This window comes from Callorhinus ursinus, unplaced genomic scaffold (assembly GCF_003265705.2).
Source record: "Callorhinus ursinus isolate GAN/ISIS: 27379988/994484 unplaced genomic scaffold, GSC_fseal_2.0 scaffold73, whole genome shotgun sequence".
Taxonomy (NCBI): domain Eukaryota; kingdom Metazoa; phylum Chordata; class Mammalia; order Carnivora; family Otariidae; genus Callorhinus; species Callorhinus ursinus.
The window spans coordinates 677,663-703,296 of NW_027397135.1; the positions used below are offsets into that span (position 1 = coordinate 677,663).

Consider the following 25,634-nt stretch of genomic DNA (forward strand, 5'->3'; position numbering starts at 1 on the left):
CAACAACAAGACAGAAGAGAGACAAATCAAGGAGTCGATCCCATTTAAAATTGCACCCAAAACCATTAGATACCTAGGAATAAATCTAACCAAAGAGGCAAAGGATCTGTACTCAGAAAACTATAAAATACTCATGAAAGAAATTGAAGAAGACACAAAGAAATGGAAAAACGTTCCATGCTCATGGATTGGGAGAACCAACATTGTGAAGATGTCAATGCTACCTAGAGCAATCTACACATTCAATGCAATCCCCATCAAAATACCATCCACTTATTTCAAAGAAATGGAACAAATAATCCTAAAATTTGTATGGAACCAGAAGAGACCCCGAATAGCCAGAGGAATACTGAAAAAGAAAAGCAAAGCTGGCGGCATCACAATTCCGGACTTCCAGCTCTATTACAAAGCTGTCATCATCAAGACAGTATGGTACTGGCACAAAAACAGACACATAGATCAATGGAACCGAATAGAGAGCCCAGAAATGGACCCTCAACTCTATGGTCAACTTATCTTTGACAAAGCAGGAAAGAATGTCCAATGGCAAAAAGACAGTCTCTTCAACAAATGGTGTTGGGAAAATTGGACAGCCACAGGCAGAAGAATGAAACTGGACCATTTCCTTACACCACACACAAAAATAGACTCCAAATGGTTGAAAAACCTAAACGTGAGACAGGAGTCCATCAAAATCCTAAAGGAGAACACAGGTAGCAACCTCTTCGACCTCAGCCACAGCAACTTCTTCCTAGAAACATCACCAAAGGCACAGGAAGCCAGGGCAAAAATGAACTCTTGGGATTTCATCAAGATAAAAAGCTTTTGCACAGCAAAAGAAACAGTCCACAAAACCAAAAGACAACTGACAGAATGGGAGAAAATATTTGCAAATGACATATCAGATAAAGGGCTAGTATCCAAAATCTATAAAGAACTTATCAAACTCAACACCCAAAGAACAAATAATCCAATCAAGAAATGGGCAGAAGACATGAACAGGCATTTCTCCAAAGAAGACATCCAAACGGCCAACAGACACATGAAAAAGTGCTCAACATCGCTCGGCATCAGGGAAATCCAAATCAAAACCTCAATGAGATACCATCTCACACCCGTCAGAATGGCTAAAATTAACAAGTCAGGGAACGACAGATGTTGGCGGGGATGTGGAGAAAGGGGAACCCTCCTACACTGTTGGTGGGAATGCAAGCTGGTGCAACCGCTCTGCAAAACAGTATGGAGGTTCCTCAAACAGTTGAAATTAGAGCTACCGTTCGATCCAGCAATTGCACTACTGGGTATTTACCCCAAAGATCCAAATGTAGGGACCCGAAGGGGTACGTGCACCCCAATGTTTATAGCAGCAATGTCCACAATAGCCAAACTGTGGAAAGAGCCAAGATGTCCATCGACAGATGAATGGATAAAGAAGCTGTGGTATAGATACACAATGGAATATTATGCAGCCATCAAAAGGAATGAGATCTTGCCATTTGCAACGACGTGGATGGAACTGGAGGGTGTTATGCTGAGTGAAATAAGTCAATCAGAGAAAGACATGTATCATATGACCTCACTGATATGAGGAATTCTTAAACTCAGGAACAAACTGAGGGTTGCTGGAGTGGTGGGGGGGGGGGGGGGGGGGGGTGGCTGGGTGAAAAAAAAAAAAAGAATTACAGACCAATATCCTTGATGAACATGGATGCAAAAATTCTCACCAAAATACTAGCCAGTAGGATACAAGAGTACATTCAAAGGATTATTCACCATGACCAAGTGGGATTTATCCCTGGGCTGCAAGGTTGGTTCAACATCCGCAAATCAATCGTGATATAATACATTAACAAAAGAAAGAACAAGAATCATATGATCCTCTCAATAGAAGCAGAAAAAGCATTTGACAAAGTACAGCATCCTTTCTTGATCAAAACTCTTCAGAGTATAGGCATAGAGAGTGCATACCTCAATATCATAAAAGCCATCTATGAAAAACCCACAGCGAATATCATTCTCAATGGGGAAAAACTGAGAACTTCCCCCTGAGGTCAGGAACACAGCAGGGATGTCCACTCTCACCACTGCTATTCAAAATATTATTACAAGTCCTAGCCACTAAAATCAGACAACAAAAAGAAATGAAAGGCATCCAAATCGGAAGAGGAAGTCAAACTCTCACTCTTTGCAGATGATATGATACTGTATGTGGAAAACCCAAAAGACTCCACCCCAAAACTGCTAGAACTCATACAGGAATTCAGTCAAGTGGCAGGATATAAAATCAATGCACAGAAATCAGTGGCATTTCTATACTCCAACAACAAGACAGAAGAGATAGAAATTAAGGAGTCGATCCCATTTACAATTGCACCCAAAACCGTAAGATCTCTAGGAATAGATTTAACCAAAGAGGCAAAGGATCTGTACTCAGAAAACTATAAAATACTCATGAAAGAAACTGAAGAAGACACAAAGAAATGGAAAAACGTTCCATGCTCATGGATTGGAAGAACAAACATTGTGAAGATGTCAGTGCTACCTAGAGCAATCTACACATTCAATGCAATCCCCATCAAAATACCATCCACCTTTTTCAAAGAAATGGAACAAATAATCCTAAAATTTGTATGGAACCAGAAGAGACCCCGAATAGCCAGAGGAATGTTGAAAAAGAAAAGCAAAGCTGGCGGCATCACAATTCCGGACTTCCAGCTCTATTACAAAGCTGTCATCACCAAGACAGTATGGTACTGGCACAAAAACAGACACATAGATCAATGGAACAGAATCGAGAGCCCAGAAATGGACCCTCAACTCTATGGTCAACTTATCTTTGACAAAGCAGGAAAGAATGTCCAATGGCAAAAAGACAGTCTCTTCAACAAATGGTGTTGGGAAAATTGGACAGCCACATGCAGAAGAATGAAACTGGACCATTTCCTTACACCAGATACAAAAACAGACTCCAAAGGGTTGAAAGACCTAAACGTGAGACAGGAGTGCATCAAAATCCTAAAGAACACAGGCAGCAACTTCTTCGACCTCAGCCGCAGCAATTTCTTCATAGAAACATTCCCAAAGGCAAGGGAAGCAAGGGCAAAAATGAACTATTGGGATTTCATCAAGATAAAAAGCTTTTGCACAGCGAAAGAAACACTCAAGAAAACCAAAAGACAACCGACAGAATGGGAGAAAATATTTGCAAATGACATATCAGATAAAGGGCTAGTATCCAAAAATCTATAAAGAACTTATCAAACTCAACACCCAGAGAACAAATAATCCAATGAAGAAATGAGAAGACATGAACAGACATTTTTCCAAAGAAGACATCCAAACGGCCAACAGACAGATGAAAAAGTGCTCAACATCGCTCGGCATCAGGGAAATCCAAATCAAAACCTCCATGAGATACCACCTCACACCCGTCAGAATGGCTAAAATTAACAAGTCACGAAACGACAGATGTTGGCGGGGATGCGGAGAAAGGGGAACCCTCCTACACTGTTGGTGGGAATGCAAGCTGGTGCCACCCCTCTGGAAAACAGTATGGAGGTTCCTCAAACAGTTGAAAATAGAGCTACCATACGATCCAGCAATTGCACTACTGGGTATTTACCCCCAAGATACAAATGCAGGGACCCGAAGGGGTACGTGCACTCCGATGTTTATAGCACCAATGTCCACAATAGCCCAACTGTGGAAAGAGCCAAGACGTCCATCGACAGATGAATGGATAAAGAAAGGGGGTATATATATACAATGGAATATTATGCAGCCATCAAAAGGAATGAGATCTTGCCATTTGCAACAACGTGGATCGAAGTGGAGGGTATTATGCTGAGTGAAATAAGTCAATCAGGGAAAGGCATGTATCATATGACCTCACTGATATGAGGAATTCTTAATCTCAGGAAATAAACTGAGGGTTGCTGGAGTGGGGGTAGGGTGGGAGGGATAGGGTGGCTGAGTGATAGACATTGGGGAGGGTATGTGCTATGGTGAGCACTGTGAATTGTGCAAGACTGTTGAATCACAGATCTGTACCTCTGAAACAAACAATATATGGTAAGAAAAAAAGAAGAAGAAGATAGCAAGAGGGGAAGAATGACGGGGGGGAAATCGGAGGGGGAGATGTACCATGAGAGACGATGGACTGTGAAAAACAAACTGAGGGTTTTAGAGGGGAGGGGGGTGGGGGAATGGGTTAGCCTGGTGACGGGTATTACAGAGGGCATGTTCTGCATGGAGCACTGGGTGTTATACACAAACAATGAATCATGGAACACTACATCAAAATTAATGATGTAATGTATGGCGATTAACATAACAATAAAAAATTTAAAGGAAAAAAATAAAAAATAAAAAGAACACATACAGAAGTATTTTAAATACTCCATTTAAAGTCAAATGGATGAGTATAATTAACTAAAGAATTACAATTCAACAGATTTATAAAAGTAAATTTTTCAATGGTATTTATATATAAAGATACAAAGTCAAAATATAAAATGTGTATACATACATATATGCCTATATATATATTTATAGACCTCTGCCGTTTCACGTTCACCTTTATAATTTTTAGCATATACTATAAAATTCAGAGTTACATCCTAAGCACTCTGATCGAATTGATAAAGGCCCTTTCTTTAGACTATTACAACAAACTGCTAAGGCTAATATTGTAAAGCATAAATTTTCAGCATGAAGTCTAGTTCATACATTATTTTATACCGTATACTTACTACATCAAACTTCTGAGTGATGTTCCCCTGGACATCAAGTAAATAAACTTTGCCATAATGGGTGCCCAGTGCCAAAAACTGCAAGAAGAACAGAGGGGTCAGTTTATTAATGTACCATTAGTACACATTTAGTAATCAAAGCATTTTTAAAGTCAAGACTCCAAATATGTAAGTGGTCCGCAATGCCTTGGAAGATATGTACTCCTTGGAGAAGGCTTGTTTCCAGCTTCAGGGAAATAACAGAGCGGGCCTACTTTATTGTGAGAGTGCAAGCTGGCTGTCAGAATGACTCATAAGGACCCTCATCTGCTGACAACTAATGGTGTGTATGCGGTCCATACACAATGCCTGATGGATTGAGGCTGCAAATTCCAGTGTAGCTGGGAAAGCACGACCAACCTACAGTTGAGCTCAAAGTCAGAAGGGAATGATTAACCCCCCCATAATTTATGGCAAATGTGTAAATCTGTGCTATCATTTAAGTTTAACAATATACACATGCACAAACGACAAAGTATGATTTTTTTTTTAAGAAAGGAAAATCTAAGTCATGCTGAGAGATGAAAAAGCTCGGAAGTATTTATACTATCAGTTAGCATTTAGATGCCTCTATAAAAGTTAATGTATAATACTGAGTGTAAATGTTTATATTCTAATGCAAAAAAAAAATCCTCTTCTGTCACAAAATAACTGCTAAGCTACGTATTCATTTTATGGTATGAAATAGTTCATATCTCCCACTGTTCCTTTAATTCTTTCAACTAACCCTAAACAAACGTGAAGAAACTTTAGGACTACTTGAAATATGACATGAGATTTTTCTTCCTTTTTACTTCTTTCAGCATAACTCAAATAGTTCCAAATTCTATGTATTTCATTGCATGCGAGCATGCTTCATTGCAACCTATAATGAAATGCTCAAATTTACAGGCACTACTAAACGTTTCAGTCAAGCAGCACAATCTTTATAAAAATAACCTTACAGAAAGTCAAGATTTAAAAGGATTTTATCGAAATGGAATTGCTTAAAATGAAATTTCAGTTCAGGCACTTAAAATATGAAGCTACATTAAAGAGAAGTCACAAAAAGGGAAATAAGGGGTTCATTAGAAATTCATCCCCTGCAATGCCTTTCACTCCTGCAAGGTTGCCTTTTTTCAGGAAGAAAAAAGTCCCCCGGGGTAAAAAAATCAATACTGGTTAATAAAACATCAGGTGTGCAGACATAACTAGGTATGACGATTCCAGCGCACAGGCCTGCCTGAATGCACCGGATGCCATGCCGATTACTCATCCAGGGAAGACAGCAAGCCTGCTGGAAACGGGATGCCTGGGCCCTGCAAAGGAAGGGGCAAGAGGTAATTCTAGGGGGAAATTAGTCTGAATATTTAAACCAAACCGGGATGTTGCATCCAAAGCAAAAGAACATTCTAATCAGAAACAGAGGACTCAGATGGCTCAGATGGTTGTAATTTTTTTTTCCCACCGTGACTCTGACAGTACTTGAATTAAAAACAAAACAAAACAAAACAAAAAAACCCCTGCATAATACTAACTAAAAACAAATACTCTGCCTCTTTCTGAGGCTATGATAAAACAATGAGTCTTAAAAGCTCACTGCACCCCAAGTATTCGACGGTATTGATTCTCCTCATAAATACTGTGTTTTGTTTGTTAGAAAAGTAAAGGGGCTTGGATCCTAAAGGTGCTTCAGTACTGGGTGATTCTCCAAAGCCTCTGTGAAGGCCATTCTTGAACTTCCAATAATACTTTATTTTATCAAAAGTTTTAAAGCTTCTATGCAGAGTACCCAAATATTAATTCCTTCCCTTTTTCCTTTTTCAAAATTACTAGTTTGACTCATTTAATATTTAAGATGGAAAGAAAACACAAAATAATTATTTTGATTTTATAGTTTCAACCTGAAACTATAATTACTTTATTTATGAACAAAAAATCCAGTGGTTTCAGGGTGCCCAGGGGGCTCAGATGGTTAAGCGTCCAACTCTTGATTTCAGCTCAGGTCATGATCTCAGGGTCATGAGATCCACGTGCTGGGCGTGGAGACTGCTTAAGATTCTCTTTCCCTCACCCTGCACCTCCCCACCTCTCTCTCTCAAAAAAAAAAAAAAAAAAATACAGTGGTTTCTATGACAAGCTACCTTTTGTTTACTAAAACATTTCATCATTTGGATTAGATAAATTGTTGCTGCTGTCTTTTAGAAATCAGTAACTTCACTGCTCTTAAAAAAATAAGTTTGATAAGACAACTATATAGGTCTTAGAAAATTTAACTATTGAAATTACTGATGAGTCATACTTTCACTTGCTAATAGTTTTAATTATTCAAAAATTCAACAAAAAAGGGCAAAATTGGCCACAAATCACAAAAGTGAATTCAAATCCTTTCAATGCGACTCCTTCTGGCCATTAAAAGCCTTGAGCTTTTGTAACTATTAAATTTTTTTTAACGTGAGAACATTTAAAATCCAGGATGGGCAAAGAACAAGCATAATTTAATTTGCCCCCTTCGTGTTTAACTACAGAAACTTGACTCCCTTTACAAAACTACCAGATGGATGTCCAATCCTTCTGACCCATCCAATCCCCTGGCATAACTACTCTGAATGAGTGGACTTTGTGTAAGTAAAGAAGCAGAAGAAGTGACAAGCTTTGGACACTATGAAGGAAACAAGTAAGAGCACATTTCCTATGTGATCAGCTGTATAGTATCATCTATGTTCCTCAGAGCGTTTTGTAGTATTCAAAACATCAGAGCAGGGAGTGCCTTTAACTACACATGAGAAATTAAGTCCCAGGAGTTGATGTGACTTCCCTGGAAACAGTCCGTCAGTGGCAGAGCAAGGGCCTAAATTAAGAGCCAAAATACTCTCAACTGGATCAGAAGCCTCATAAATAGAAACCTGGGCATCAGATTAAGAGTGTGTGTTCCAAAAGTCAGCACTAATTACAATTTCCACTGTCAATTTCCTTGACTGAATTGGTTTAATTATGGTGTTAATAAAGTTTGATCCCTAGGCAGGCAAACTGTTCATTTCATCTGTTCAGAGGTTCAACCATATATGCTTAGACAATAAGCAGGTATAACTTAAAAGGGTGATGGTATAATAAAGGAGATAGATTAAAAAGACCGATTAATTAAATTTAAATTAAAGAGTACGACAGCATCTCTAAGACCCTATGGAACATGGCCGATGTCAGCTATGCTTAACTCTCAAGGAGGAGTTAGACAGTAGACCCTGAGGCAGATGGGACAGGTTTGTAGTAGAGACCATTTTAGGCAGAATGGATACAACTTGCTCAAAGGCATGGAGTCACATAAAAGGCAGGACAAAGTTAAGAAACAACAAGTGGTTATACATGGCAGGAGCATGCAGTTTGTGCCCAGGGGAAGAGACAAGTGATGAGTCTGGAAGGTAGGTTAATAGGAAACATCTGAATATTTATGAAGATGAAAGGTAGGAGAGAAAAAGGGTGTAGGAGAGGGTGTCCAAATCACGAAACATCAGGAAACCAATCAAGAATTCTAGGGAGGATTACATGATCAGATCTGAATTTCTGGAAGATGACTTTAATAGAAAGGAGTGTTGTGGCTGGACCAGAGTGAAAGCAAATCTGCAAAAAAGCAGATTGCCTGGCAAGGTGTGTGTTAGTTCTAGGAGAAATGACAAGTGTCTGAACTGAAAGATGAGGGCTCAGGATGGGAGTGGGCTCAAGCAGCTGAGATGGGGTAGAATCCAGGCAGAAGGGACACTGTGAGTAAAAACAGCCAAGAGTTGCTACCAGAACACCACCCATGCAGCAAAAAGTGGGAAGACATAAAGCCAATTGCAGGAGAGGGCAAGATCTTAGGGGGGCTTACGCACCACAGTAAGGAGCTTAGACTTTATGTAGCAGATGGTGAAAATCACACAAGGGTTTTAAACCTGTACTTTCAACAGATCATCCTGGAAACCAGGTGGCAGAAGGCTTTAAAGTAGAAAAATGAGAGGTCTGTGAGTGCAGGCAGGGGAAGTGCGAAAATCATCAGGACTTAGGAATGACTGGCTGGAAGCAAAGGAAGAGTCAGCTTTGGTTTAGGTGACAAAAGAGACTGTGATGCCGCCAAATGGGATAGAGATCAAAAATCGATGAGAGATTAGAGATGGAAAAGAAGATGCATTCATTATGGGTGTGCTGAGTTTCAGGCACAAACAGAACAAAAGGAAGAACTGTTTAAGAAGCACGGGGATAAAGAAGCACACTACTCTGGGGAGGTGTCCGTGTGTAGGTGGTCATAGGAATTATGACATTTAAAATGAAGAAAAGTACAAACTAAACAGAAATGTGGACAATGGACCAAATCCTGGGAAAACCAACATGTGAGAGAAAGGTAGAGGTAAGGAGAAAGTGAAGGAACGAGAAAGGAATCATAGAAATGATCAAGAGAATGATAAAAGAATGGTGCTGTGATAAAAAGGCTTTAAGAAAGCTTCTCTCAAAGCTTTTGTGTAGAAGAAAGGTGAGATCCACACTTCTGAAAGCAGGAAAATGTCTGTCAGCTGGTGAATGGACAGACAAAATGTGGTATGTCCATACAATGGAATACTATTCACAAACAAAAAGGAGTAAAGTACTGATCCAGGCTACATCATGGGTGAACCTCAAAAACATTATGGTAAGTGAAAGAAGCCAGACACAAGAAACCAAAAATGTATGATTCCATGTCTATGCAATATCCAAGATGGGCAAATCTACAGACACAGAAAGGGATTTGTGGTGACATGGGGCTAGGATTTGCATCACTAGGAGAGGAGGGGGGAAATGAGATGTGGTGCAGATCAACAGCGGATAAAAAGACCTCTGAACGGGAGGAAGAAAGCCTCCTGTGGGGAAGGATGGGCATGGATCCAGATGAGTTGGGAAAGGGGTCAGGAGCCAAGGCTCATTATGCCTGAGAGATTCCATTTTCTTAATTATATAGAAATGGCATCCTCACAGTGAAGGGATAGGGGCTGAGAAGACAGACTGAGAACTAAAGGAGCTGACGATGAACAAATCATCAACAGTGTTTGTAGTGGCTTGAGGGGCACGACAAAGGACAGGGACAGAAGGGAACTGAAGACACTGGTGAAAGTGAGGCAGTTAACCATCTGACAGACACAAGAAATTAAATAAAGAACAGATTCAAGATCAGAGCTCCCTAAAGTCACAGAACAGGGTTGGTAGGAAAATTAACACAAAGGCTTGAAGGATAAAAGGGGTCACCAGAGAGCAGACTGAAAGATCCTCAAGTTCCAGGTAAAGACGCCATCCAGATGTGGCCTTACTGGTGGAGAGAGGAGACAAGGCAGAGGGAAAGGTCTGCAAGAAGGACGGCAAGGCCAGTCTTCAGTGAGTGAAGCAAAACAAAGAGAAATTTGGGACATGACAGCAATGGGAGCAGGAAGATAGCAACAATGGGAAGGGGTAGATGGTGGTACATCCTAACGAGATGTGTCCCAAAGGAGGGGGTTTCTGGTGAAGCAAGAGCAAAAAAATGAACGTTCTATTAACATGGTGAATGGATACAGGAATCTGTTTACAGCGGAATGAGACCTGAAGGAAAAAGGAAGGGTAGGGACTAACGGCCCAGTCTCCAGTACTCTGCTTGCAACACATTTTGTTTTGGTCCAAGAATAGGCTAAGGATGTTGTATAGCCACTTAGGCTGGACTCAAACTTGGTCGGGGTTTTGTTATGGCAAAGATTAAAATGTGGAATATATTAATTCATTCATAGGTCATACTAGTAATCATTTGGGGCCTTTCTACTGATTCCTAACACTTCCAGTGTAATCTCTTCTGCTCTTATGAAAGCACTGAGGGCTAAACCATTTCCAATCTTAACACTTCCCAACTCTACTACTTATGGTTTGAGGAATTTAAAGTGATAGAGTTGCCAAGAACTATTTGCTATAAATCTTCCCCATCTATCTAAATTCTACGTGATACACCCTTGCAGTGTGTGTGTGAGGGGGTGTGTGCGCAAATACATACATATAGTATTTTTGGTTGTTGTTTTCATTCTTTTGTTGGAGACGAAGAAGAAAGGAAGAGTAGGAGGGAGACACAATTACTGGAAAAAGCCAGCACCAAGAGCATCAGGACTCCAAAGTATAAACAAACTTACAAGAGAAACAACTTACAGAAGAATCCTCTAGAAGGGCTTTCTTACCTTGTCGTGGACTGTCATGCAGCTAGCTGCATCCTTCTGAAGGATTTCAGTTACCCCATTGGAAAGCCTTTCATACTTCAGTTTGGGCTCCTCTTCACTTTCTTCTTCCTGCACAAATAACAGAGAAAATGACAGCCATCATGGATTCATTTGAAATAGTCAGACTCAAAACACATTTCTTAAGGGGAACCCAGAGATGGCTTCCTCAATGACTGTCAATAACTACAACTACAGCTCAAGGTTAAGATCTTCATGTTTCATTTTTCCAACTGGGTGTATCAGCTGCTACAACTTCACCAGTAGAATACATTCAAAGGTTGAAAATAAGAGTATATGTTCCTACTGCCGATAGTATTCAACTTTGGCATATTAAATACAAAACTATCTGGCCACGTATGCCAATAAAAGATGTGTGGGCAAAATACTTGTCCGTTTGACCTCACGGACATAAAACACTCACAGGAGGGAGATAGGAATACAATAAACTTCCAAAGACATGGATTTTGTATCTCAAGACTATAAATATTTTTGTCAGATTTGAGAATATCTCATTTTAGTTAGAAAAATATAATTACAAAAAATCAAAGAAAGAAAATTGTAAATTTTATATACAACAAAATGTATTTAAACCTTCAGATAAAATATAATATTTATTTTTCAAAACTGATAATCCATGATCATTTGTTAGAAAATGTATTGTTTACTTTCATCTGAATAAACCTAATGTGTTAAAAATTTCTTTTTCTTAAATGTATTAAAATTTCTTAATCATTTTGTACGCATTATTACTAACTTTGTATATTCAACCTCACTGTTGATACAGCATACCTTATCCTATCCTTAACCCTCACAGTTATGGAGTTAAGTTAGGAAACTATATTGACTATGAGGGCTCTGAATTAAATCAAGGATAATTATAAAGATTATTACAATGATTCAGATAAAGATGTTATTTTACGGTATTAATATGTGATGAGAAACAATAAAATGTGCATGTACCAACAACTGTGACAGGATAAAGCGGGCCAAAATAGAAGTTCATAAACATAATCTACCCACTGACATTCCCTTCAAAAATAACTGCACAGTCTTCACTTCCCAGCTAACATTCAAGTAGCGTGAGGCATGCCAATGTGCCCACCCAGAAAAACTAGAGCCTTAATGAAATACACAGCAACAGTCGAAGGCGTCAGTGAAAGGGCTGATAAAGCCACCACCTGAGCTAGAAGGACCAAAGTTCCAAGGTGGTGGAGAAACCAGAGAAAGCATGGGGAGGTGAGCTGTCCATGCGCCAGCCGTTCTTCCTGGAGGTATTTACCAATTCTGAGTGTAGGACAAGAGGCTGAGAACCCAAGCTCTGCCTTGGAAGATGGCCACTGCTGAGGGTAGGAAAAGCAGCAAACCTTCTGGTACTTGTAGGGCTCGAGTAACAAAACTGGAAGCTTGAAGGGCTGAGATCCCAGTGGAGGAGAGAGGCGGACAAGTGGGCTTGTTATACAGCCACTTTTCCCCATAAGACAACTGCTCATTTCCAAAGTAACATGAGGCAAAAGGCTAAAAAGCTAAAGAGAAAGCCTCAAAGATGCAAATCAGCTGCCTTGATGTGCTGAGAAGATAAGAAATAGAGTTCAGGAATTACCAACAAATGAAGTCCTGATGAATACCACAGGTTAACTGGAACTCCTGGTCCCCAGGGGACACACAAAAAAGTGCTTACCAAAACTTCAATCTGTCTCAGACTCAGTTCAACCCCTGACTGGATTAAGGTACATATGTAACCCCCAACCTACCTGTCCACTAAAGGACAGGGTGACTCCTGAGAGAAAGAAAACTTTTTAAAAGAGTACGAAAACTACTCGGGCCTCTACCATTTTCACTTACAATACTAAGAATAAAAAATAATAAAATCAGTTAAAAAAATCACCAGGTATGCCACAGGACAGGACCAAGTAACTAAAAGTCAAGGAGAAAAAAAGACCGTAAAAACAGGCCCATGGGTGACCTGGAGTTAGCAAAAAGGGCTTTAATAAGACTATAATTCATATCTTCAATAAGAGAGGAAAAGACAGATGAAAAGACAGAAATTTTCAACAGGGAATTGTAATCCATAAAAAAGAATCAAGTGGAAATTTTAAAAGCGAGAAATGTCACTGAAACTAAGAACGCAACAGATGGCTTAGGAGAAGACAGGATTAGTGAAGTGTAAAACAGGTGAAAAATATCTAAAGGGAAGGCAGAGTAGAAAAATGGACGAAAGATACAGAATAGGAGTTATCTGGAACACAGGGAAAAGAGCTAATGCTTTTAATTACAGTCCTAGAAAAATAAGAAAAATGCGGGGGCAGGAACAATATCTAAAGAGGTTAACAACGGAGAATTTCCTGTAACTGACAGACATCATCCCAGGAATTCAAGAAGCTTTGTAATCCCAAGCAAGATAAATATGAAGAAAATCACACCTAAATACATCATAGTCAAAGAAAAATTACTCTTAGAGTATCAAGTGCTGGGCCTGGTGAAGATTATGACTGACAGGACACACCAGGCAGAGATGCAAACTCAAATGCCAAGAGAAGTCTTTACCTCTGGGGCACAGAACTGCATCATCGCATGGAAAGGATGATACTCATCAAACACCATGAAGCAGACTTAACATCAGATGCCTCCATTCTCTTGACTTTAAAAAAAACAAACACTGGAGAGTTAAATATAATTATTCCATTTTATAGATTTTTAGTACAAAATGATGATTAAAATTTTAATTTCATCAAGACACATATACAAAGCCAAAATTCAAGTTGTTATGAATGCCCTAAAGTTAATGATTGTATAACACACTACCCTACTGCCTATGAAAATGATGCTACAAATCACAACAGAAAATAAGGCTACAAAGCCTCCACAATTTCTATGCCTACAAATAACTATGAACTGTGTGATCAATAGGAAATGTTTAAAAATGTATTTAGCAGGTACATTAGTTATCTACTGCTACATACATATTATGCCAAAGTTTACTGATTTAAAACAATAAATATGTATGATTTTAATTTTAACTATTAAAATATGAATTTAACAGTTCTATGGGTAAGCAATACAGGAGGCTTAGCTGGGTGGTTCAGACTTAAGGTCTCTCACGGGGTTTCAGGCAAGATGTCCGCTGAGGCTGCAACCATCTGAATGCTTGACTGGGGTTAGGGTATCTGCTTCCACAATGGCTCACTCAAATGGTAGGTAAGTTGGTGCTGGATGTGGACAGGAGGCTTCAGTTCCTCACTTCATGGACCTCTGTTTGGGTTGCCAGAGTGTCCTCAGAACATGGAAAGTGACTTCCCCCACAGTGAGTGATCCAAGAAAAAGCAAAGTTGAATATGACCTAGCCTAAGAGGTCACACTCCTGCAGTATTCTATTGATCATACAGGTCAGCCACAATTCAGTGTGGGAGGGGAGGTCACAATAGCAGGAATGATAGGTGAGGATCATTGGGGGCCATCCTGCAGGCTAGCTAAAAAAGTAATAAAATTTTAAGAGCAATAAATCGGGTTTAAAAAAAATCAGTAGGGGCGCCTGGGTGGCTCAGTTGGTTAAGCGTCTGCCTTCGGCTCAGGTTATGATCCCAGGGTCCTGGGATTGAGCCTAATATCAGGCTCCCTGCTCAGCAACGGGGTGGGGGTGGGAGTGGGTGTCTGCTTCTCCCTCTCTACCCCACCCCTACTCGTGCTTTCTCACTTCCTCTCTCTCTCTCTCATAAATAAAATCTTTAAAAAAATCAATATTCCATGTCTCTGATGAACTGTCAAATTTTCTTACCCCACTATATAAAGCTATTAGTTGTTTATTTAGCAAGAGCATAAAAATCAAAAATGATGTATTCACTGCTAACCTTCCAAGAATAACTTTAAGAACAAAGAGCGACAAAAGGAAGTTTAACAAGCATGGTTATCTCAAAGACCTATACTTCTTGGGGCACCTGGATGGCTCAGGTGGTTAAGCATCTGACTCTTGATCTCAGCCCAGGTCTCAATCTCAGGGTCGTGAGTTCGAGCCTCACGTTGGACTCCACATAAAAAATAAAATAAAACAAAATAAAATAAAATAAAATACCTATACTTCTTTAAAAAGATAATTGACGATAATCAACCCAAGGAGCCATCATATGTCAAAGGTGACCTGTTGTTAAAAATAGTGAATTAACCACGTCTAAAAAAACCTACAAAAAGGAAAATGACAAAAAGCAACAAATAAACACTTCTATTTATGTGCCTACAAGCAAGAAATGGAAATCAAAGTTAACATTAAATGTGGCAAAGATGACATGTGCCTTCTGAAGTAAATGTGTTAAATACAAATTGAATCCTGAATGCTAGTCTTTATAATAAGATACCACATGTTGCTCAAGTCTGGACATCAAATGTGCATCCAATGTGAAAAGTTAATTCTAGCCTCTTGACTGTTTTGCATAAAAGCACTCATCCACGGACCATTAGATAAAGTTACTGTAAATAAGGCTTGCCTGTCTTATTCATAAGTGAAAACGAAATAATTTCTCTCACATAAATATACAAAAATAAATACTTGCACAACACAGCTCACTAAAGCATTTGTGCTAGGCTTCAAACCATAAACAAAATGAAAACTCCAATATTAGGCACTTGATGTAGCATTGCATGCTTTTCTGACAGGTATCTTTTATGTTAAGTTAAAAAGCAGGCTAAAGGTGAATTTTTAAGGCTTTTTTTCCTGCTTGCTGTAAACAAAGAAAATGGAAAATGATTCAAAAATACAATTCATGGAGGTTATTCTACTGCTGCAGACTATATATCACATTTTAAACACAATTTAAGAAAAAAAATCAAGCAGATTTAATATAGTTTCACCTTTAAAAAAATTTAAGCAGAAAGAAAGGTTTTGTGCAGTTTTAATTTCCATGGAAAATAACCCAGTGTTAATAAAAGGCAAATCAATAATTTTTGTTAAATTTTAATAATCTTGCAAACCTACAAATAAAACCATCAACAGTCTGAGTTGAGATGACAGTTAACTGCGTTTCTATGACAACCTAGTGGAATAGTACAAGTCTTGACTTGCAGCTAAGCGAAGATATGAATAGAGTGACATTTACCCATACAAGAAAAATTTGCAGCTTTCCTTTAAAAAGAATCAATTCTTCAACTAACACGGATTTTCACTAAGTGTAGAGCACTTTTAATTAAAGACAAGTCCTTTAAACCATCCTATGTAGGATTCTAAAACACTATATGAAAATAAATTTCATATCACAGTCATTCCTATGGAGTTTTGAAATTGAAAGCAAAAAAATTACTTTTGTGGATAACAGATTAAGGCAATTAATTTCTGCCTGAAAAACTATTTAGTGATCTGTTACTAACACTGTAGGGTAAATTTTCATGGCAGAAGTCCTATCACCTAACTTAGATGTGTACACCCACAAGAATATTGCACTTTGCACCTGATAATTTAAAATTCATGTACAAGAAAAAACTTTTTTGGTGTTTATAACCAATTCTTCATCCTCTTTTAACTTTCTCCATATCTCCCACACATCAGTACATTTTATATACCACTGTTACAGTCCAAAGGAAGACTTGAATTTTACTTTTAAAAAATGTGTGTCACATGTATTCAGGGAGTTAACGAGAGATCGTTACATTTTTTATTGTTACTCAATACAGAACTTAAAATTTCTGGATACTATTTCTTTATTAAAATGCACTGTTTTTTTATGTTCTGTTTCTTTTTTTTCCCAAAAATAAAATACGAGAAATACTGAAAGGGAGAGGTGAGCTATCTTGTAAGACATGAGTTAAGCTAGTGGAAAATACCAGCAGGTGAGCACTCCCTAACGAATCACAACCTCACTCTACCAGAGATGGCCTTTATCCCCATCCAGGTTCACCTAATGAGAAAGACCTCAGCTGAACATTCAGGAACTGTGATAAGATGAATGGTTTACTTGGCCTCATGTCACCACTGCATCTGACGAGGGGCAAATCTTTTTAATATCCAATGCTTTAAAGCCAGATACAACAGGAACACTACCAACATCCAAAAAAAAAAAAGTCGTTTAAAAAAAGAATGCAGCCTGAACTTCCAGGGTAAAAAAACCAAGTGTTAATAAAAAGCAAAAGAATCATCAACCATGGGTATGAAGGTATAAAAGAAAAGCCAGAATATTCTCTATAGAATTCTAATTAGCTTAAGGGGAACTGAAATATTCAAAACTGGTAGGCACCTTTGTAAGTTTGATACTTAAAAAACTACTGAAATCTAGTATCCAAACATTTGAATTATAGAAAATCTGTATTTGAAAATTTTTTCTTTCTTTACAAAGTGAATTATTTGTGGGTTTTTTTTGTTATTATTTGTTGTTTGGTGGGGGTGGGGGGAGAGGGAGAGAGGGAAAAAGGGAGAGAGGGAATCCCAAGCAGACTCCAGAGCCAGCACAGAACCTGACATGGAACTTGGTCTCACTACCCTAAGATCATGACCTGAGCTAGAATCAAGAGTTGAACACTCGACCGATTGAGCCACCAGGCGTCCCCAAATAATTCACTTTGAAAGAAGTCCCATGACATACTGAAATCTTTATGATCACTACTTAATAGAGAAGACAGAGGGAGAACAGAAAAATAAAACAGTTGAGCCAAATACAAATAATTTTTTTTAAAAAAGCATCATTCAAACTATACTATAAGTCAATCAAAACACATAATTTGAGTCTCAAAAACATAACTAACAAATTTTTAAGAAACAGACTTATTCTATTCACTACAACAGGGTATTATCGACAAAGATTAAGAACTATATATTTTATTGTGTAAACACATCTATTTAAAACTATAATGTTATCAGTAAACATACATACATATACATGCACATTACAGGGCATCCCCAAATATATCATGTCAATCTTGAACTTCACACGAAAGAACAAAAGAGATCTATGATGAGAAAAAACTGCATAAAGATCCTGAACATAAGATTCATAATTAATCAAGGACTAATGATTCCAATGAGCCCTGTTTTGCCTACCACCCCCTCCCCACAAATGAATGCTACCTCCTTAAAAGGGCAAGTGCAACCATTAATTATTGTAGGCTAGAGTTCTATTACAGAAAATAATATTCTTTACACAACAAGATGGCTGGGTAGGAAAGATGGCTTTATATATCCTTCCAAAATGTCAAAACATATCAAGAAAACTACATAAACAAGCTGAAAGAGTAACTTCTGGTTTCCATTAATAACACAAGGTATTATAGCTGCCTCAATGACCAAACTTTTTAAGAAAGTGACATGGAGATAATGGAATTCATCCACAATAAAACAACTGTGGTCAAAGCTCCCAGGATGCCTTTCCATCAGACTGGTGACAGAGAAGCAATTATATGAAGCAAATAATGGTTGTTAAATTTTGACTTTCAAACAATACTGCTATTACAGAAAACATATTAACCAAAGAAAAGTAGCTGAAATTAGAGCTGATAAATATAATCTAGATGACATGGGTCTACTTTTTCGTCTAGATAATTCACAATGAGTCTATTCATATCCATATATATTTATTTTATTTATTTACTTTTTTGGAGAGGGGGAGAGGGAGAAGGAGAATCATAAGCAGCCTCCCACAGCCAGAGTGGAGCCTGACACAGGACTCGATCTCACAACCCTGAGATCATGACCTGAGCCAAAACCAAGAGTCAGACGCTTAAATGATTGAGCCACCCAGGCACCATCATATCCATATATTTCTAAAAGCATAAAATATATATGGTTACATAAGGGGTTCTCAAACCAAGGGTAATTTTATCCCCTCAAGACATTTATTTGGCAATATCTGGAGCCATTTTTGTTATCACACCTGAGCGGGAGGAGAAAGTGCTGCTGGCATCTAGTAGGTAGAGGCCAGAGATGATGCTAAATATCCTACAATGTACAGGACAATCTCCCAGAACAAAAATTATCCTGCCAAAAATGCCAACAGTCCCAAGGTTAAGAAATCCTGGGTTAAATAAATTTCATAAGATTAAATGTTATACAGACATTAAAATCTGTTTTCAAAGACTTTTAATAACAAAGGGAAGTATTCTTAAAATGTCTTATTAGTTGAAAAAGTAGGTCATAAAACCTGTTTTGCATGATCCAAATTTTATTGAACAAGTTTATGCGGGGGGGAAAAATCAGAAGAATAAGCAGCAAAATAGTGACCTTCCTAAGCTTCAGTTTCTTCATCTGTCGACTGGGGGAATGACAGCACGACCTACATCACAGGGTTGCCGCAACCATTACAGAAAATAACAAATAATCACTACTGTGAGCTATTGCCAATATTTTCTATCTTTCTAAGATAAACATGTATTACATTTATTATAGAAATAAATGCTGTTTTTGAAGCCACTGTTCAACATCCTCTTCAAAACTCTATCTACTGAACTAAGATTCTTATCTCTTAAAGCTGCTTTCCTTACCGTAACACTCTGAGTGGAAAAGTGAGAAAAAGTTGAGCCTCTAATAATTGAAGAGCTCTACTTAAGATTCACAAGCTATGCAGTCTTCATAAACCCTGGTCTCTCCTCTGCCCTGTAGCATCAGAATTTCATGTTCAATTCAAGAAGGAAAAAAATAAGGTGAAGGTTCCCAGGCCCTGAGCCACATACCATAAACAGGATCAACTCCCATCATTTATTTTATATTGGGAAAGCGATAAGAATATACCGGGGGGGGCGGTGAAAAAAGCAAATAAGCTTTTCATTTCCTTCCAGCCATATGGAATAACCTCACCAATCTTCAAGGTATGCCATTCAGGTGGACAATATCCGCCACTAAAGCCAACATAACCCTCTTTTCCTTTCTTCCCAATATCCCTTGGTGATCACAAGATCCTGAGAAGCAGGGTTTATGCCTTTTCATTGTTCTGAAATTCACCTAACAAAACTGTGGGTACCTAATAAAGACCAGTGAAAACAAAAGTACGTGATACCAGCAGACCGAGTTTAGTAAGAAGCTTTTCTAAGACATTCTCATTTAGATTTCCACTCAGGAAAATCCAAATCATAAGCTATCAGCAAAAGGAACTGCAGAGATCATCTAAACTATGTGTTATTTTATAGACAGGGGAAGGGGGGTGGGAGGGGGTGGAGGGAGCCTGGGAGGTGGAGGCACTAAACTGAGGGAAGGGAATAGCTATTCTGAAACAGCAGAAATTAGAATAATAATTGTACAGAAATGAAGCTCTATCACCTAATTACAATAGCAGAGACCTTATAAACTCAATTTTCATGAAAAACATTTATAATTTATATGCTTGTTATATGGACAAGGAAAATGCCCCAGTCCCTGAGATTATTTTATGCTTTAGAGCACATTAAATACTTCTCAAACATCTTTCAATTGTACACTCCATATTCCAAACGCAAAGAAGCACCCTGCTGGTCACCCCCAACCAAAGTCTCAGACAGCTTCTCAAAAACTTCCATGAAGAAACAGATAAAGATTAAAAACCTACAACAGTAATAACAATTAAGACAAAGTATTAACCAGAATCAAGGAGAAACTGATACATATGCTGAATATGAATGTGAGTTCATGACACGCCTTGATTTGCTTCACGGAAATATAATCTGAATGAAAGTAAAAAGATGCTTTAGCTCACCCACCAACCCTCCATGCCCATGACCCAGAACCTGTCCCACTCAACCAGATGCCTAACCCACCCCTTAGGGACTGTCTTCTCCAGGAGGTGACCGTCTGCAACCTCTGCCCACTACTTCCCCACACCTGCACTTTCAGCCCTGGCCACCATCTGTCCACATCTGTCTCCTACCAGCAGAGACCAAAAGCTGCTAATGTGTGGCAGGGCATTATTGATAGTCTGAGAGTCCCAACCGTAAGTACTGCAGGACCAAGAAAATGCTGGTAGCAGGAAGGGGGGGCACTGCAGGGAACCGGAGAACATTCAGAAAGGTGAAAAGTAAGAATGCAATAGTAAACCAGAACACGGAATCATTAATAAGTCCAATGGCTAGCACTTTTTAAAGACAATAGAATAAGAGCACATGGGTGGCTCAGTTGGTTAAGCGACTGCCTTCGGCTCAGGTCATGATCTTGGGAGTCCCAGGATTGAGTCCCTCATCGGGCTCTCTGCTCAGTGGGGAGTCTGCTTCTCCCTCTGACCCTCCCGCCTCATGCTCTCTCTCTCTCTCTTACTCTCAAATAAATAAATAAATAAATAAATAAATCTAAAGACAATAGAGTAAGATAACCACAGAATACACTGAGAAAATAAAAGTCATCCCAGTACTACCCATCTCCTGCAGAGGGACTGTTTTCACATGTTCTTTAAAAACCCTCAAACAGAAAGTCCCTAAGCTATTTAAACTGCCCTATAATAGGGAAATAATAAAAATTTCCCAATTCATTTTGAAAAGATGGTAGGGGTGCCTGGGTGGCTCTGCCGGTTAAGAGGCTGACTCTTCACTTCCCCTCAAGTCATGAGATTGAGCCCCACATTGGGCTCTGTGCTCAGTGAAGAGTCTGCTTGGAGTCTCTCTCTCTCCCTCTGTCTCTGCCCCAACTCCCGCTTGCATACACATGCCTCAAATAAATAAACTCTTTAAAAAAAAAAAAAAAAAAAGGTAAAAAAACGCTGACACAAAAACTCCCAAAAACAAAAGGGAAAAAAAAAAAAAACAGTTCAGTCACCTCATGTCAGTACTTAAATGTAAAAATTCTAAATAGAATATAATAAATTAAACCCGGCATGTATTAATAGAAAACTTTTAAGAGCAAATATTACAGAAATGCAAAAAATGGATATTAAGAAATCTGATTTCATCATTTAACAGGCCGAAGAAGAAAAATAGTAGAACCACAATGACAGATACTGAAATAGCATTTATAAAGTTCAATCCTCATTTCCGATTCTTTAAAAGAAAAAAAAAACTTTCAGTAAATAAAAAGGTTTCTTTCTTGAAAAGCTGAGAACGAATATTTGAATCCAAAGCCGACATGACACTTAACAATGAAGAGAAGCAACAGGAAACTCATAGGTGTCTATTATCACCTTATTTTTCACAACTGATTTATAAGTTTTAGTCAAGGTAAAAGACAAGACAATGGAAAACAATGTACCATTGTTGATGGTCTTAATTAAAGAAGATATGACTATAGGAAAAGAACAAAACTCAAGGCTTGTGATGATTTTGTGTCAACCTGACTCGGCCATAGAATGTCCACTATTTGTCAGTCATAATTCTAGGTGTTTCTATGAGGGTGTTTTTGGAGGAGATTAACATTTAAATTGGTAGACTGATTAAAGCAGATTGTCCCTCCCAATATGGGTGGGGCTCATCCAATCAGTTGAAGGCCTGAATAGAACTAAAAGGCTGACCCTGGGCAGCTTTTTTTCCAGTATTCAAATCTGAACTGAAACATAGGCTCTTTCTTGGTGTCAAGCCTGTGAAACCACTGGCTCTCTTGGGTCTCCAGCTTGCTGACTCACCCTGCAGATTTGGGGACTTGCCAACTCCATAATCACATGAGCCAATTCCTTATAATAAATCTCTTTCTCTCTCAGATCCCACTGACCTCTCTCGGATTTTCTCTCTCTCTCAGACTGCTGGTTCTGTTTCTCTACAGAACACTGACTGATACACAACACAGCTCCTGCCAAGACAGAGCTTGCGTGGGCTGCTGGCCTCTTCCCCCAAATCAGCCCTGAAGACAGTATAAAAGGAAAGAGCAATTCCAGAACTTAACAGCCCCAAGTGAGAGACTCTCAAGGCAACTGGAATCATCCAGAAGGGGGAGCTGTTTAGACACAGCACTCACCTCTCCCCAAAGTTGCCTCTGAGGTTTTACTACTCCCATTCACTAGAGAAATAGGCAGCAACAGCTCCGCCCCTGCCCGGGTGAGTATGACCAGCTGCACTCACTCTTCGTCTTCTATCCTGCCCCTACCAAGTGGAGATTAACTCCTCCCAGCACTGCTCCCTCCAGCAGATCTGCCTCAAGGACACTTTACAAGGACTCAGAACACTCATAGCACAAATTCCCACACTGAAACATATTTTTCGGAAGCATTCACAGAGAAAAAAATCTAGAGGAGGCTGTAAGAGATATGAAAAATAAGAAATAATGAAAAATGAGAACTATCTTGGTAAAGTTCACTGTCATTTAAAAAGAGAGAAAATTATCCAAATCTAATTACCTCTGTTTTATAGTACTTCAAAAAACGAAGATACATAACTTGATTTTGCCACATCATTAAGAAAATGTTTTCAAACACATCCAAGTGTGAATACTGTTATTAGGAAACAAAAGGGGAATGGAAGCCGGCAAACACCTAAAGGAGCTAACCCTAGAAGCTAGAAGAGGGTCAGTAAAGGATCTCCAGACTCAGAAGGCACTATAATACCAAAAAAATGAAGGAAGCCACTCCATACCATTTACACAGAGTTTTATTCAGGGTAACCTACTGATAGGAGTGACAGGGCGGGCAGAAAAACAATCCAGGGCACTACACTGCTATTCTCTGCTCCTATTCTCCACCACATACTCTCCACCAAGCCTGGGCCTCAACCCACAATTTTTATAGAGTGAGGGACACAGTAGTGAGATCACAGGGTAGTTACCTAAAGTGACGCCACCTGTGCACCAGAGGGGTCCCTACTACTTACCTAAAGTGACACCACCTGTGCACCAGAGGCTCCCTAGTTATCTAGGGTGGCGCCACCTGTGCACCAGAGGGTCCCTACTAGTTATCTAGAGTGGCGCCACCTGTGCACCAGAGGGTCCCTACTAGTTATCTAGAGTGGCGCCACCCGTGCACCAGAAGATCCGTTAGCAGTTTCATTACAACAGTTTTCTGTGCTGAATGAAAAGTGCTAAGGGAATAAGATCATCCAATCACATTACTTACTGTATTTGTTTCCTATGGCTGCTGTAACAAATTATCACACTCAGTGGCTTGGAACAACACAAATTTGGTGTCTTACAGTCCAGTATAGATACCACCGGGCAAAAATCAAGATGCCAGAAGAGCTGCATTCCTCTGGAGGCTCTAGGGGAGAATCTGTTTCCTCATCTTTTCCAGCTTCTAGAGGCCACCTGCATTCCTTGGCTGTGGGCCCCCTCCTTCCTGTACCCGCAAAGCCAGCAAAGGTGGGTCAAGATCTTCCCACATCACATCACTCTGGCCTCCTTTACCTCTCTCATCCACTGTGGAGACTCTTGTGACTACAGTGGTCCCACCTGGATCATCCGGAACACTCCCTATTTTATAGTTGGTTGATTAGCAACCTTAATTCCATCAGCAACCTTAATTTCTCTTGCCACGTAACATAAATATTCACAGGTTCCAGGGACTGGGACACAGACATCTTTGGGGATCATTACTCTGCTTACCATTATTCTGCTTGATAAAACAGTTCTCAGCTTGAGTCAGGAGGTCCTCGATACCTGTTTCTGACAAAGGGACCTCTCAAAGTCCTGGTTTCACCATCTCCAAAATAAGAACAGAATGCCAGTTTCATATAAATGTTGTAAGGACTCATGAAATCAGTTCATTTATTCATTCACAAGCAGCTCTGCTAGTGAGACCCCAGGGACAGGGGCCCCGCCCTCATGAAAGTACCCGGCACCGAAGTAGATAAAAATAACAAAGTAGCGGCAGCAACATGCTTAATGAATGCCTTCTCATGACAGGACAAGGGCTAAATACACATTATCTCCCTAACAGCCACTCAATAAATATGTCCCTTATAAGCATTCTAGATATCACCATTGCAAGACACGCAGTACAAGAAGTTCTGAGAGCACCAAAGACATTTTGCCAAACCAATCTCTCTCGAGCCCATTCCAGTAGGGCCCCACACCACCTCCACTGCCATAAGCCACCACAACTGCTCCTATATGGATGGTGAATGGACTCACCTTTGCAGATTCAAGGGTCAGTCCCTAGAGGTCCTTTTCTTACTCCTCTCCATGGCATTTGCCACAGTTGGCCACGCCCTTCCTCCTGAGATGCATTCCTCCCTCAGCTTCTCGGGCACCACTCTCATTTGGCTTTCTTCCTATCTCACTGGCTACTCCTTCTCAGTGCCCTTTGCCGATTTCCCTTCATCTCTCAGATCTCAAAAATGCTGTAGTACCCCTCGGGTCCAGGTATCAGGCTTCTCATTTATCTGACCTCAGGCCCTAAATGATCTCATCCAGTTTCATGGTTTAAACACCATCTAAATGCTGACTCAAAAATTCTTATCTCATGGGGCACCTGGGTGGCTCAGTTAGGTGTCTGCCTTTAGCTCAGGTCATGATCCCAGGGTCCTGGGATGGAGTCCTACATCAGGCTCGCCCTGCTTCTCCCTCTCCCTCTGCCCCTCCCCACTGTTCATGCACACTTGCTCTCTAACAAAATCTTAAAAAAAAAAACAAAAAACTTTTTTTTTAAGAATTTATTTATTTAATAGTATTAGAAGTCCTAGCCACAGCAATCAGACAACAAAAAGAAATCAAAGGCATCCAAATCGGCAAAGAGGAAGTCAAACTCTCACTCTTTGCAGATGATATGATACTGTATGTGGAAAACCCAAAAGACTCCACCCCAAAACTGCTAGAACTCATCCAGGAATTCAGTCAAGTAGCAGG

The 25,634-nt window shown here is 39.4% G+C and overlaps 1 protein-coding gene across 3 annotated transcripts in view; it reads right to left on the minus strand.

Moving 5' to 3' along the window:
• Positions 1 to 25,634, minus strand: part of VPS41 (VPS41 subunit of HOPS complex) — a 218,056-nt gene that overhangs the window by 170,411 nt on the left and 22,011 nt on the right. For 2 of the 3 annotated variants that reach the window (XM_025853045.2, XM_025853047.2), the window contains exons 3-4: positions 10,967 to 11,074; positions 4,752 to 4,829 (exon numbers count right to left, since the gene is read on the minus strand). In XM_025853045.2, coding sequence (XP_025708830.1) covers positions 4,752 to 4,829; positions 10,967 to 11,074 — 186 coding nt within the window. Of the gene's footprint in view, positions 1 to 4,751; positions 4,830 to 10,966; positions 11,075 to 24,392; positions 24,490 to 25,634 lie in introns of all 3 variants that reach the window. The other variant, XM_025853046.2, reaches the window with a different exon arrangement.